Source organism: Anopheles arabiensis, chromosome 3 (genome assembly GCF_016920715.1).
Source record: "Anopheles arabiensis isolate DONGOLA chromosome 3, AaraD3, whole genome shotgun sequence".
Taxonomy (NCBI): Eukaryota; Metazoa; Arthropoda; class Insecta; order Diptera; family Culicidae; genus Anopheles; species Anopheles arabiensis.
The window spans coordinates 77,970,206-77,984,121 of record NC_053518.1 but is presented as its reverse complement, the minus strand read 5'-3'; the positions used below and the strand labels follow the sequence as shown (position 1 = coordinate 77,984,121).

General features: G+C 44.9%; 5 protein-coding genes across 5 annotated transcripts; 4 read left to right on the top strand and 1 right to left on the bottom strand.

The window, feature by feature from the left end:
• The first annotated feature begins 139 nt into the window (after positions 1-139).
• On the top strand, positions 140-2,215 carry LOC120901340 (zinc finger protein 121-like). The gene is made up of 4 exons (XM_040309192.1): positions 140-345; positions 431-1,156; positions 1,225-1,373; positions 1,462-2,215. Exons 1-4 carry the CDS (start codon positions 229-231, stop codon positions 1,508-1,510), a joined length of 1,041 nt encoding a protein of 346 aa, XP_040165126.1. The 5' UTR covers positions 140-228; the 3' UTR covers positions 1,511-2,215.
• Positions 2,216-3,194: 979 nt separating this feature from the next.
• On the top strand, positions 3,195-4,786 carry LOC120901338 (zinc finger and BTB domain-containing protein 41-like). Its single transcript, XM_040309190.1, has 4 exons — positions 3,195-3,454; positions 3,546-4,190; positions 4,274-4,422; positions 4,510-4,786. The coding sequence occupies exons 1-4, from the start codon at positions 3,254-3,256 to the stop codon at positions 4,565-4,567; spliced, it is 1,053 nt and encodes a 350-aa protein (XP_040165124.1). The 5' UTR covers positions 3,195-3,253; the 3' UTR covers positions 4,568-4,786.
• A 924-nt stretch (positions 4,787-5,710) lies between these two features.
• LOC120901334 (telomere zinc finger-associated protein-like) lies at positions 5,711-7,410 on the bottom strand. The gene is made up of 4 exons (XM_040309184.1): positions 7,182-7,410; positions 6,312-7,106; positions 6,088-6,239; positions 5,711-6,020 (listed from the first exon to the last, which is right to left on the bottom strand). Exons 1-4 carry the CDS (start codon positions 7,320-7,322, stop codon positions 5,963-5,965), a joined length of 1,146 nt encoding a protein of 381 aa, XP_040165118.1. The 5' UTR covers positions 7,323-7,410; the 3' UTR covers positions 5,711-5,962.
• A 742-nt stretch (positions 7,411-8,152) lies between these two features.
• LOC120901319 (zinc finger protein 62-like) lies at positions 8,153-10,788 on the top strand. Its single transcript, XM_040309164.1, has 4 exons — positions 8,153-8,374; positions 8,466-9,311; positions 9,399-9,550; positions 9,616-10,788. The coding sequence occupies exons 1-4, from the start codon at positions 8,234-8,236 to the stop codon at positions 9,863-9,865; spliced, it is 1,389 nt and encodes a 462-aa protein (XP_040165098.1). The 5' UTR covers positions 8,153-8,233; the 3' UTR covers positions 9,866-10,788.
• Positions 10,789-11,676: 888 nt separating this feature from the next.
• Positions 11,677-13,850, top strand: LOC120901328 (zinc finger protein 628-like). The gene is made up of 3 exons (XM_040309175.1): positions 11,677-11,950; positions 12,051-12,998; positions 13,057-13,850. Exons 1-3 carry the CDS (start codon positions 11,810-11,812, stop codon positions 13,198-13,200), a joined length of 1,233 nt encoding a protein of 410 aa, XP_040165109.1. The 5' UTR covers positions 11,677-11,809; the 3' UTR covers positions 13,201-13,850.
• The last annotated feature ends 66 nt before the right edge of the window (positions 13,851-13,916 follow it).

Genomic DNA, 13,916 nt, shown 5'->3' with positions numbered 1-13,916 from the left:
AATCTTGGTCGCAAAATTCTAGGTCGCAAAAATCGTGCCGAAACTGATACAGTTACCCTCTCTCCGAATCCGCTAAAGTCGAGAACCGCGTAACTCGGGAACAGACTGTAATCTGTTTCCTATCATTAACGTCAAAGCCTTTCGGGGCGGCAGTTGAAAACAGCTGATTTGAACCTGTTTGTTTACTAACAAATTTCTCGGCCTGGCGATGTACCGGTGTCCTCCAAAATGATGAAAATTTGTCGTTTTTGTCTGCTCGAGGACGAAGAATATCTTATACCGGTCGCGGATGCCTCCGAGCTGGCGATCGATATCGAGGAAGTGGCACTGTTTAGTGGCATAAGGGTGAGTAATAGCGTGCTAGTCGAGTGTCCCACGCTAACGAGCACGAGTAGAGCATACCTTCACCTGGCTTTCCTTTGCAAAACAGATCGACGATGACAACAAAACGGCCTACGCCATGTGTCTGGAATGTACCAACAAACTGCAAATTTGTTCCACCTTCCGGAAAACGTGCATGAGCAACGACGCTCAGTTTCGTGAGCTACGTGCCATGTTGGAGGCGAGTGCTAGCGAGCCAACCGAAACTGTGGTCGAACTATCGGACAGCTCGGAGGATTCGTTCGATTTCGATGGATTTGGTGACCACTGCTTACAGTCGACACCCAGCGAGCCAGTGTGCAGTCGTAGCAACATCGCGGAGCTGTTGCCTGAACCGGACCACAAGCAGAGCGAACCGGTGCTACCGGTCACGAGCGCCATCATCGAAGCGATCGCGAACGATGAAGCGTTCGCGTACTCGGCCAACTACATCGAGCAGGGTGAAACGGTGCACGTTGAGGATGTGATTCACAGATCGTTCGTCGACTGGAATAACAGCCTAAATCCCATACCGCCCCGAGTTCAGTACGTGCGCGAGCGCGGGAAGCGAAAGAAGCATCTGTGCGAAATCTGTGGCGTAATAGTGTTCCACATGCCGTCCCACTATGAGAAACACCGCGAGCCCTCGTTCGAGTGTTCGCTGTGCCCGGTAAAGACGAAACATAAGGCGACCATGGCACAGCACATCGAACAGGTGCACCTGAAACTGGTTAAAAAGAAGTGCAAAATATGCGGCAAAGGTTTCATTCATCACAAAACGTACCGGTACCATATGGTATGCATATTTTGGGGGGATGGCCTGTATTGGATTGCACTTACATCCGTCTTCCGTATTCGTTGCAGCTTACTCACGAGAGCAAAGGGGAAAAGTTCGAATGCCCGGACTGCGAGAAAACGTTCCCCAATGCCGTCTATCTGAGGGATCATTTTAATCGACTTCATAATGCGGCTAAGAAACCCAGAAACACCGGTACAGAAAGCAAAGTGCGAAGGTAAGCGAATGTGTTTCCGTACAACTAACACCATTGTACGGTTTGAAGGAATCAAATAAATTAATTATTGTCGAAACTGTTTGTTTAGGACACGCAACAGATCCCGCATTGCAGATGAGACAAGCGACACCGAATGAGTACAAACGGGTTTTATTTTTATTTCTATGGAGACTTTCAGTTTATTGGCCTTGTTGTGGTAGCAATCGATAGGAGTGATTTCTTTGAAATTGTAACCAAAGGTTGCGTTAGCCTATATCAGGGGTCTCCAAACTACGGCCCGCGGGCCGCATGCGGCCCTCAAGAGCTTATAATGCGGCCCTCAAGAGCTTATAATGCGGCCCACGATGACTTTGCCAGAGTTAATATAAATATACGTAATGATTATGACTTTTTCAAATAAAATTGTATTTTTTACTTTTCTTAGACAAAAATCAACCTTTAGTAATACCAAACTGTACAAGTATTGTTAGTTTTTTGTTATAAAAATGAGGTTTAAACGTTCACCCATCAGATAAAGGTAGTGTCAAATGGCCCGTAACATAGCTATTTTTGAAGCAATGCGACCCGCGAGCTGAAAAGTTTGGAGGCCCCTGGCCTATATAAAGACCATTTTTCGGAACTGCCCGATGCACGAGTTCCTGGATGCACGAGAGTTGCAGCGTGTGAAAATACATTAGAATTCAAATGCTCCAAGCGCCACAGATTAAGCTTAAATGACTGGAAAATTAAATATCAGTTAAAACCGATCAATCATGTAAGGCAGTAGTATGTAAGTTAGTCTTAATGTTTGTTTAACCACAAATGGCGGACAACTTTACCCAATAAACAAATAAGCAAACAAATGGCGCCACCAGCTTTTTTGTTATTTTTAGAATGCATCAGTCGTTTGCCGTCTGCTAAACGAAGTCTTTTTAGATTCCTTTTAGGTTTAGAACTTGAGCCGTATAGAACCCATTTATTGTTCGTTTAGTGGATTTGTGGATCTTGGGGCATGTATGCTGTGACATACAGTGGTGTACGTGAGTCCTTTAAAAAAAACAGACACTACATTTTCACACGCAGTTTTGACACCAAACGTTTTGAACAACGTGTACGGACATTTTTCCACATGATCAAACAAGTTAGTTTATAACAATCAAATTTTGTTTATTAAACTTCTGACTCAAATGCAGAAAAAACAGGAGAATGTCTCGATTATATTTAGATTAATTTTTGGGTTTCTTCTAGGACTTCCTATCTGAAAACATATTGCATATTTCGATTGCGCCACTTTCGCAGCACTTCCAGAGTTTCCACGTACCGTGAACACTACCGGAAAGGTTACAGGGTTTTCCAGAGGTTCCAGAGGTGTTGTGGGAAGTGAACTTCATACGATGGAAAATGGACTCTATGGCACCCTTTGTTGGACAGGCTCCTTGGAAATTCCTATTGGATTTATCCAACAAGGGTGCTATATAGTCCAATTCCCATTGCATTAAGTGCATTTCACTTAATAAAAAGTCAATTAAGTGTCCCACAGCTATGAGAGCTCTTGGAAAATCCTGTAATGCACAATTTGTTGTAACTAGCCCTAAAAAGATAACTAGATTATATCTCACTCCGATTCCAGACTACACCGACTCCGGGTGACAGAAACTTCGAAAGACTACACCATCACCGGACGAAACCGATTCTAGATGAAGATGTCGTTCGAACCTGCCTTCAGAAGTCAGTTCCGAAAAGGTCGGAGTCGGATCGGACTCGACTCTGGATTTTTTTTTCTCCAACTTTACCCATCACTAGTGTGAAGGGCCGAAACGGCGCTAATTTTGACAGCTCCTTCGATCATCATCACAGCGTTGTTTACCAACAATATTCCGCACATCAGCAGCAACAGCAGGATGGCGAGCGACGATGCTCCCTTGCAAGATTCCGTTTCTTGCAACACAGAACAAAAAGAAGCCGAACAAGAAGCCCCGCAAAGTTTGTTGCATATTTGCCGATTTTGTCTGTCCCGCAATGAGGAAGATTTAATTCCCCTAGAGAACGTACTACTACTAACGCTTACGATCGAGGACATTCTGCTGTTTACAGGCATCCAGGTAAGAAACGGTGCGCATTGCCAGCCCAATGGCCTTGCGTTTTCTAACCCCCTCCTCGTTTAAAATCCCTACCACCACCACCACCTTGCAGATAGAGGAGGAGGACTATGGAGAAATCGCGTTGTGCGTGAAATGTACGAACAAGATACAGACCTGTTCCTACTTCCGGCACTGCTGCCTAACCAACGATACCACCTTTCGCGAGCTGTGCGCGGACCTGATCGCCAAAGTAAAGGCGGCACGCATCGAAGCGAAGGAAGCGGCGGCCGCCGCAGAACAGGCCTTGCGGGAGGCTGAGGAAGCCGCACTGGAAGTAGAGGCCGCCAACCAGCACTGCGACACGATCGAGCTTAGCAGTGACGATGAGTTTAACTACTCGGCCAACTACATCAAACCCGGCGAAGTGTTACACATTGAGGAGCCGATGTACAGACCGTCCGATTGGGACATGAGCTTAAATCCGACGCCCCCAGCCGTTCAGTGCCATCCGCGCGAAAAGGGCAAGCGCAAACTGCATCTGTGCGATCTGTGCGGGCTGAAGGTTGGCCACATTCCTACCCACTACCTGGACCACAGCACGGTGGCAACGGTTGGCTGTCCATACTGTCCGGTGAAAATGAAGGCTCAGAAAAGTATCAACGAACACATCCACACGGTGCACTTTAAGCTCGTCTCGAAAACGTGCGAAATCTGCGGCAAAGGCTTCGTCCACCATAAAACGTACAGATACCATATGGTTGGTATTGGGAAACGTGCTCTAGCTCCCACTCTCTTGCCCCACTGTCGCTCAACGCGCTGTTGTGCTTTCTTCCTTCCCAGATTACACACCAAGACGAGGGAAATACATTCGAATGCAAAGACTGCTCGAAAACATTCACCAACTCAATCTACCTGCGGGACCACATTAAGAGGGTGCATAATGCGGCGAAAAAAGTTAAACCCAAGGACTCGGAAGAAACCGTGAAAAAGTAAGGGAATGGCCTTTTTTTAGCGCACGCTAGAATGGAACCGATTTTGTCGAATAGTTAATGGTAATTTGCTGTGCTTTTTTTCAGAAAAAGAATCCGATCACGCAATTCAGAAGATAACCGCATCTACCCCGACTCGGACTGAAGGCCTAAATCTGCTTACAAGCCACCATCGGCAGACGAATGAGCCATCAATGTTAATGTATTTTTAACTTCCAGTATACTAAAACGCTTTCTAACTATAGTACCGTACACCTCCTACAATCGGTAATGCTGCTATATCCGAATAAGGAGTTGTTTTAGAAGTTCTGTCTACCCAAATCATTCGATCCGAGAGAAACATTCACTCATTGTTATGCGCATCCATATTGAAATACAGGTAGTTCCCGAAATCCGAAAATAAGTGATATTTTGGTAGAAAATTACGAGATTTGACTTACGCGGGGAAATTCGAGAGAAACACGCGTGGCCGTTTTCGGTACCCATTTACCGTGGTATCTCGAGGATCCGGGGCCTGTGCCTGATTGCACTTGTCTTCCCCTTGTATCTCCTATGACTGCATATGTCTTCTTCTTCTTCTTCTATTTGGCGGAACGTCCTAACAAGGACATGGCCGGCCCGATATAGACCGTTTTCGAGATATAATTCTTTACCACGTATGTCGGATAAAAGTCAAATGTCCTTATACTACGACGGGGGGTCCATTGTAGGCTTGAACCCATGATCCCATAAAGGGCATGTTATTTGAGTCGTTTGAGTTGACGACTGCACTATGAGACGGCGGTTTATATTCAAATGGAAACTCCTATATGTTAATCCGTCGTTGAAAAATTCTGAACAATTTATGCTAGACGTGTAATATACAGTTATCAAAACTATTACGGCCATTTTTCTGTAAGAATTTTGAAAAGTATTGAAACAAATGTATTAATATTTCCAAATAATTTTTATATTTTTTTTTCAAAAAAATCCAGTAAACTTTGAAAAGCTGTAACACAAGAACGGTACCGAGTTCAACCAATCTATGCACAGTTATAGAAACTGCATTAGTTTATTTAATTTGCATCAGAATATTGCATCGATATTGAATAACGCATTCAAAAGATGCAAGCCTCATATGTCGCTGACTACCCGAGTAGCCCAGTCGCATGGAATATGTGTTTTTTTTTTTTTTGGTTGCCAGTGACTGGGTTAAACATTGATGTCTTATACACAGTCGATTTAAAGTTTAATTTAAGTTGAACCTGCGCTACATTTCGGATGGCGTTTTATGGAAAACAACAACAACTCCTTACAAATGGTACTCATCATCATTGTTGATCGCGTCGACAGTAATACTATAATATTCACATGGCTATCGAAGAATTTCTCCAAAGAATGTTTTCACGTAATGTTAAAAATGAAACGTATCGGTGTTGTAATTTACCATCCAACGTTTGGATACACCGAATCGAAAAAAAGATTAAAAAAAAGTTCGTAGTAAATTCGGGTACGGGTTGAATTTGTGCTTGTGCACCGTACTGGGACGAACGACACTTGATTAAGGTGTCTGGCGAACTATTATTTTGGCTGACTGCATTTGCGATCGGTTCCGTTTTCTAAAACATACAAGACACATGATAAGATCACTAACTTCCCTGAAAACGGGCGGTAACGTTCGCTTACCTTTGCACCTTATCTCCGGGTTCCTGGGGTTTCTTCGCTGCCTTCGCTGCGTTATGAAGCCGATTTACGTGATCCCGTAAGTAGATGGCGTTCGGGAACGTTTTCTCACAGTCCGGGCATTCGAACGTTTTTCCTTCTCCCTCGTGTGTGAGCTGAAAGGAAGGATAGAGGATTGCATTTTCAATTGCCTTCACACATTCTGCACCATTCTGTCCAATACTTACCATATGGTATCGGTACGTCTTGTGATGAATGAAGCTTTTGTCGCATATTTTGCACGTTTTATTCGGCTTTCGGAGATGAACTTGCAGTATGTGCTGGGAGATGTTGCTCTTCTGCTTCATCTTTACCGGACAGTGTGGGCAACTGTACGCTGGCTCCTCGCTGTGATTGTCATAATGTCGCCGAAGGCAATTTACAAAAAGCCCGCATATGTCGCACAGGTGGAATTTGCGCTTTCCCTTGACATAGACATAGGGAACGTCGGGAGGAGGTGGTGGGTTTAAGCTACCGCCCCAATCGATAAACATCTGCCACATCTCGTTCGGGTCGAACAGTACCTCGCCCGGCTCGATGTAGTTGGCCGAGTACGCGAAGAGCTCGCCATCGCACACAACCTCATCGGTGGTGCTTGCGCACGAGAACGCTTCACTGTGCTGGGTTCCATCGTCGTCATCAGTAATCATTGCCGGGATTTCGACTGATCGTTTCGGCAGCTTCGGCTCGGGAGGTACTTCCGGTACGCTTTGTTTCGATGGTTTCCACAGGGGGTCGTTTAGATATATCACCACCGGTTTGGTTTGAGCGTCTTCATCGTCCATTCCATCGTCTGTATCCGATAGCTCGATACGAGCGACGACTTTCTGTAGCCTTTCCTTGCCGCTAGCAACCAGCACTTGGTACAGATCGCGAAAAAGCGGGTCATTTTTGAGACACGTGTTGCGGAAGGTGGATGCTACTTTCAGCTTGCTTGTACAGTCCATACATACTGAGAACGTTGCCTTGTTACCGTCGTTTATCTGCAAATTCAAGCAAAATTGATTATTTGTTTACAAACAGCTGCGGTATGAGGTAGAGCAAACCATCTCGCTTACCTCTATCCCGGAGAATCGTTCTATATCTTCGGTTGTAATTTCAAAGTCGAGTAAATCCTCGATAGGAATCAAACAATCATCGTCCTCGCACAAACAAAACCGGCACACTGTTATTAATTCCTCCGGAACGGCACGCTCCATCGCGATGGTGATCGGTGCAAATTATGCTGGGACAAGCATATTCCAAACAAACATTTCCAAAAATACACACATTTCTTTCAAATACAGATGATTGTTGTGAACGGTTTGACAGCACGCAGCTGGGTAGTGATGGGTCATGTAGCACTTTTTATTGTGTTGTGCGGTGCTACCGCGCACAATTTTGTGGTAGGTTAGGTGCACCAATTACGGACGAGTTTGTACAGCGTTTGGACTAAAACAAGAATTGTCACAAAACTACTGAACAAAAATTTCATAAACAAAAAAAGTGCTAGAATTCATTTTTAATATCAAAGTGAATGTATTAAAGGAATTTTTAAAGGAAGTTTGTTGTGAAACATGTATGTGTAAGATGTGTATGCGTGTGTCTGTTTACTTGCGATGGACCCTCTCATTTTGCTGGTCAGTGCATAGTGCATATTTATATATTAATAATATTGCCGAAGTTGTGCAGTGATGTAAGTGGATGAATCAAAGCAATTGAGAGGTTAAAATCCTGTTCCTGTGCATATTGACCTTATTCCGTACTTGATCCATCTTTTCCTAGTCAACATGTTTGGAAAAGATGGGCCAAGCGCGGGCAAGGTCAATCCATCTTCTTATCAGAACTGACAGCTCCAATTGTTCTAAAATTTGGTGGGTTAACGATATGAAATCGAAAATAATCACATTATTTTCTTAATTTTCATATTTTTGTCCATAGCACAACAATTGGTACATCTACCCTATGGCACAACATTGTGCTATAAGTGCTACCACAATTTTATTGAGTATGCATTTGTGCTCGCATACTTTACTGTTCTGTGCTGCGCGTGGTAGCACGGTGCTAGTTGACCCATCCCTACAGCTGTATCGAGCGCATTGTTTACACACAGTTTACGGGCAGCTTCGCAATGGAAAACGGCGCTCCGCCAAACTTGCTGCTCATTTGTCGCTTTTGTCTGTGTCGGGACGATAATTGCTTGGTTCCTGTAAAAATCCTCACAGATTCTTCCATCACCCTGGAGGAAATAGATCATTTTACCGGCATTCTGGTAAGCTATCCTATCCTATATCCTTGCTGTGTGTGCTCAGCTTTTACCGGGCAAAGCTTATAACGATGTCTCGTTTCTTTCTCGTTTGTAGCTCGATACAGATGAAGATTCCACCATACGGGTGTGTGTTAATTGTATCATCAAGCTGAAACAGTCTGCCGAGTTCCGAAAGGCATGCATTAGCAAGGATGTGCTATTCCAACAGCTGCACGTGCTCGTTGCCTCAACCGGCGAACCGGAGGTAGACACCCCAACTGACACTCCGGACAATATCGATTCCGATTCAGCGAAGCAACAGGTCAGCGACGAGCCGTACGATGACATCGGCAATCTCGATGATGAATCCAGCGATTATCTCGAAGAGGAATTCATTGTTGAGGTTATCCAGCACGGAAATGAGGAATTGGATAACGCAAATGTCGTATCGGAACTGCACGAAAAACAGCAAGAAGAGTTTAGTATCGATGAGCCTGTGACGGAAGATACCGATTTCTTCTACTCGGCCAACTACATTGATCCGGGCGATCCGTCACTATCAGACGAAAGCGAAATTGGCGAAGATGGTTGGTTCCACCGCGCGCAACCGACCGATAGTCAAATCCGTTCGCCCACTCCAGCCACACAGCGGGTAAAAGGTGTCAACAAGGAGCAAGCTTCATCCCCCCGACCGACCGAACCACGGGCACGAACGAGACCGAAGAAAAAGCAACGAAAATATCTGTGCGACACGTGCGGTGTACTGATCAACGATCTGCCCCGACACACGCTGAACCATTCCAAGCTTATCAAACACGCCTGCCCCCACTGTCCGGTGGAGATGGTGGAATACTCGAACCTGCTGCGGCACATCGAGGCAGTGCACGAGAAGAGGATACGCAAATCGTGCGAACTGTGTGGCAAAGGATTTACGCACAATAATTCCCTCGTGTCGCACATGGTAAGTTTGGTACTTGGTGTGTGCTCGTAGCCATTGCCAACCCATGTGTGAATGGCATTTTTCTCTTCTTTCTCCCGGGTTCTATAGGTCGTGCATCATGGCATCGGTGACACGCACAAGTGCAAAGTGTGCCCGAAAGTGTTTCGGCACGCGAGCGGCTTGCGAGGGCATGTGAAAAAGTGTCACAGCAATGCGACCAAATTTGAGTGCAGCTTATGCGGTGCCTTTTTCTCCTCAAGGTAACACATTGCGAAAGAGATGGGTTCACGGATCAAGAATATATGTATTTTATTTTATTTTTAAGGTATGATCTGAAGAAACACGGCCGATCGCACTCGTCGGAGCGACCGTACGAGTGTAGCGAATGTGGCAAACGTTTTAAAAGCCAGTATGCGAGGCGAATCCACGAACAAGCTCACAGTGGGCTCCTCTACGAATGCGACGTCTGCCGTAGACCGTATCGCTATAAGGCTCTGATGAGAATGCATATGAAACGAACGCACCCGGAAGTGCTGGTAGAAAACGAGGATACGGTACCTGCCAGTAGCGCGTAGCAAGCAAGTCTTCCCGACCAGTGCTGCGACTGATACCGTTCGACAATTGACTTAGATTTGCAATGATTTAGCTCATTCAACTGTACCTAGTATTGTATTATTAGCTTGAGCATGCATGAGCTTGACTCGCCATTGTCGAGGCTGAACACGGAACGAAGAAATACTCTGACCAAGAATGGTGGTGTTGATTAGTAGGGAGAGCAAATGTTTAGTGTTAGAGTAGAGGAGGTATTTATTAGTTTATTCAATGGTATTTATTCTCTTTTTAATTTTCACGAAAGTATTTAAAAAAAAATCACTTAAATTTGTAGCTTCAGACGATTGGACGTAGGGACGTTAATAATGATAAAAACAAGTTTTTGATAAATGTCCATGAAAAGGCATGTCCAATCCGACTCCGATAATTGCGGAACCGACTCCGGAAGGTAAATCCGCCCAGCAATATCTCGAGACGTCTGTAGTCGTCCGAAATCAACTGGAGTCGTCCGGAGTCCCCATCCAGACAGCCTTCAGTTAATTTACTCATTTGAGCAGTTTTCTGTCTGTCACAACAGCAATTTGAGAGCAATTTAGCAGTACGAAGTGTTGTCGTTTGTTATCATTGTAAAGTTGTAAATAACAACATGAAGAGTGTTGTTTTAATGAACATTTAGTGGAAGATTTATTAGTGCTAATTGCACATACAGTCTGTTCCCGAGTTACGCGGTTTCTGCGTTCCCAACGAATCCGCGTAACTCGAATATCCGCGTAAGTCGAATTTCACGTTTTTTTTACTAAAATTCTATTGATTACTCCGAGTTTTTGATTTAATGTAGTACTTCTATACACTTTATCATTTATTTGTTATGATTCGTGCAGAAAATTCTAATATTTTTGGCTTTTAAGCGGTTTCAATTTGTTAGCAAAAATGCAATTTATACCGATCTTGAAGCAAATTGTATTGATTTGACATATAATCTGTCAAATTTAGAAAACCGCGTATCTCCGAATCCGCGTAAGTCGAGAACCGTGTAACTCGGGAACAGACCTTTTCTGGATGAAGCGGATGTTCCAGTTGAGTTTGCTGCAACAAAAACATCGTAATCGTTTGTATGATACAAGAAAAAAGATTAAATATAACCTTCTTCTTCTTCTTTGGCACAACAACCACTATCGGTCAAGGCCTGCTTGTACCCACTAGTGAAGTGAGCTTGGCTTTCAGTGACTTATTGTTACCATAGCAGGATAGTCAGTCCTACGTATGGGGACGCGGTCTATTCGGGACTTGAACCCATAACGGGCATGTTGTTACGTCGTACGAGTTGACGACTGTACCACCAGACCGGCCATAAATATAACTAAATATAACTTAAATATAACCATTAAACTATATTTAACGCAATTCGTGTAATTTATTCACAATTTGGCCGAAAAAATAGAAATAAAATAAAGGAAGGAATAGGATCTATCAAAACTGCTCGAATGGGTAAATTAACCACTGCTAATTAACCATTAAATTACTCTTAAATTACCGGTAACTAAGCGGTAAGATAGGGATTATTTTAGCTCGATTTGTTAGGCTAGGTCGTATGAAGTCGTCCGGCATCGGCCATAATCAATGTTGTCCAGAGTCGGCCGGAGTCATCCTTCGCAACAAGGGCCTATTTACGAAGTGCAAAGTGAAAGACAAAAAACACAGCGAAAGGAAATGCCTGATCACAAGCACATTGCATCGGACGGCTCCAGTTGACACCGACCGACTCCGATTCCAGAAAACTCCGGACGACTCCGACTCTTCGCGGAACTAATGGTTCCCATTTGGTTCGCACAAACATCAGTGCTGGTGTGCGTGCGTGCGTGTGTGCGCGTGTGGTTGTGTGATTTGCGCGCTAGCATCGTTTTGACAGTTCTTGGCAATCCTTGCTCACCCTATATTTACCAACAAATGCTCACAATCGCTTCACAATGGAGGACGCGACTACGCTGAAAATGGTGAAAATTTGTCGATTTTGTCTCTCGCAGGACGAAGAATATCTTATCCCAATAGCGGAAGCGCCAGACTTTTCGCTGGAGATAGAGGATGTAGCACGGTTCACCGGGATAGACGTAAGGCCAGACGGCTGCTGGCGACTGACGCCATCAAATACGCTTTTACGTACGAAGCACTTTAATTCGCTCTTTTCTGTGTGGTTGTTTCTTTTTCCAGATAAACGAGGACAACAAAACGGTGTACGCCATGTGCTTGGAGTGTACGGAAAATCTAAAACACACCGCCATATTCCGGGACACCTGCCTGGGCAATGATGCCCTCTTCCACGAGCTGTACGATGCGATGGTTTCCAGCGTGAAGGAAATGTACGGCGATACGATTGAATATTTGGACAGCGATTTCGAAGACTTTGCAGAGGAAGTGAAACCGGTGGATACGGTTGAGGACGTTCCGATGAAAATTGAGAGTTTGACCAAAATAGAGACTTTGGAGGAAATTGAGATTTTAGCGAGTCCACAGCAGAGACCAGAGCCGACCTTCATTCAGCAGAAGCATTGTCCGGTGGTACAACCACAGCTACCACAGGAGCATTACCGTGCGTACAGTCCGCCAGCTGCTTCCTGCATTAGCAATGATGAGTCGATCGAGTATGTGTTCGCCGACGACGACGAAAATTTCGCCCACTCTGCCAACTACATTGAAATTGGTGAGCCAATGTCCTACGATGACCTCTGGATGGTAGACTATAATGAGCCGCCCCGCCGTAAACGTAAACAGCGCGTCAAAAAAGGATCGTTCGTGAAGCGAACGGAAGGCATCCCGGAACCGCTGGTGAACGATGGGTACGAGATGGAACCAATTTTCGCACCAATGCCGACACCGACGCCGAAGGAGGACGACTGCTGGTTATTGCAGGAGCGCCCACGCGTCAAAAGGAAGCGACACCTCTGCGATGAGTGTGGTGCCTTGACGAACCATCTGAAAAGCCACGTCCGGTACCATCGGGACGAAAGGTTGGAAGTGTGCCCGCACTGTCCGGCTACGTTCAGGCACGTGTCCAATCTACGAGGCCACATCCAGCAGATACACGTCAAAAAGATATGCAAAACATGTGAAATATGCGGCAAAGGCTTCATCCATCACAAAACGTACCGATATCATATGGTAAGTAAATTCAAATTCGTTACCCTTAGCGCACCGTTGCAAATGTTTGTGTTTCTAGCTTAACCACGCGAACGAGGGCAAAAGGTTCGAATGCAAGGACTGCGGGAAATCGTTCAGCAATGAAATATATCTGCGCGACCATTACAACAGGCTACACAATATCACGAAGACACTTGTAGCTAGCGATCCTGGAAGCTCGTAAACTCTGGCTCTAGTTAGTGTCGTGTGTGTACAAAACTCGAATGAAGGAATGAAATAAATTCATTTGCCGTCAGTGAATTACAATCATCGGGTTACGGTCATTAGCATATACTAGGCAATGCCAACTATTGCCAAACATAATTGCTATCTAGGTTCTGATGAATTGAATTCTGCTGTAGAATTACCCGTGGAATCGTTCATCCCGTGATTTGGCCATCCTTTTACGGCCAAGCTACACGTACCGGACGACATCGGACGATGTCATAAAACGTAGGACCGCAGACAAGAGATTCGCGTCGGGCCGGGCCGTGTCGGATCACAGCGGGCCGATTTTGTATGGGATTTGACAGTTGGCGTTAACAGATTTATGGCATCGTCCGATGTCGTCCGGTACGTGTAGCTTGGCCGTTAGGCTTTCGGTAACTGTGGTAGGCTATGCTTCGTCTCAGCAGAACTTTGCTTCCTAGGCATAGTAGCCTATGCCTTCTGACATAATAAATAGTTCTTAGTTAACCACAAAACGAGCAAGTTGGCGAGAAGAGTCTCTACTACCAGAAAACAGATATGAAATTAAGAGCGAGACGTGGAACACTCTAAAAGCAAAAATAATAAACTGTGCAACAAACATACTCCCACCACGTCGTGGCAACACCAAATCTGGCTGGTTCGACGAAGAATGCAAACAAGTGACTGAACGTAAGAATAATACATACCGAG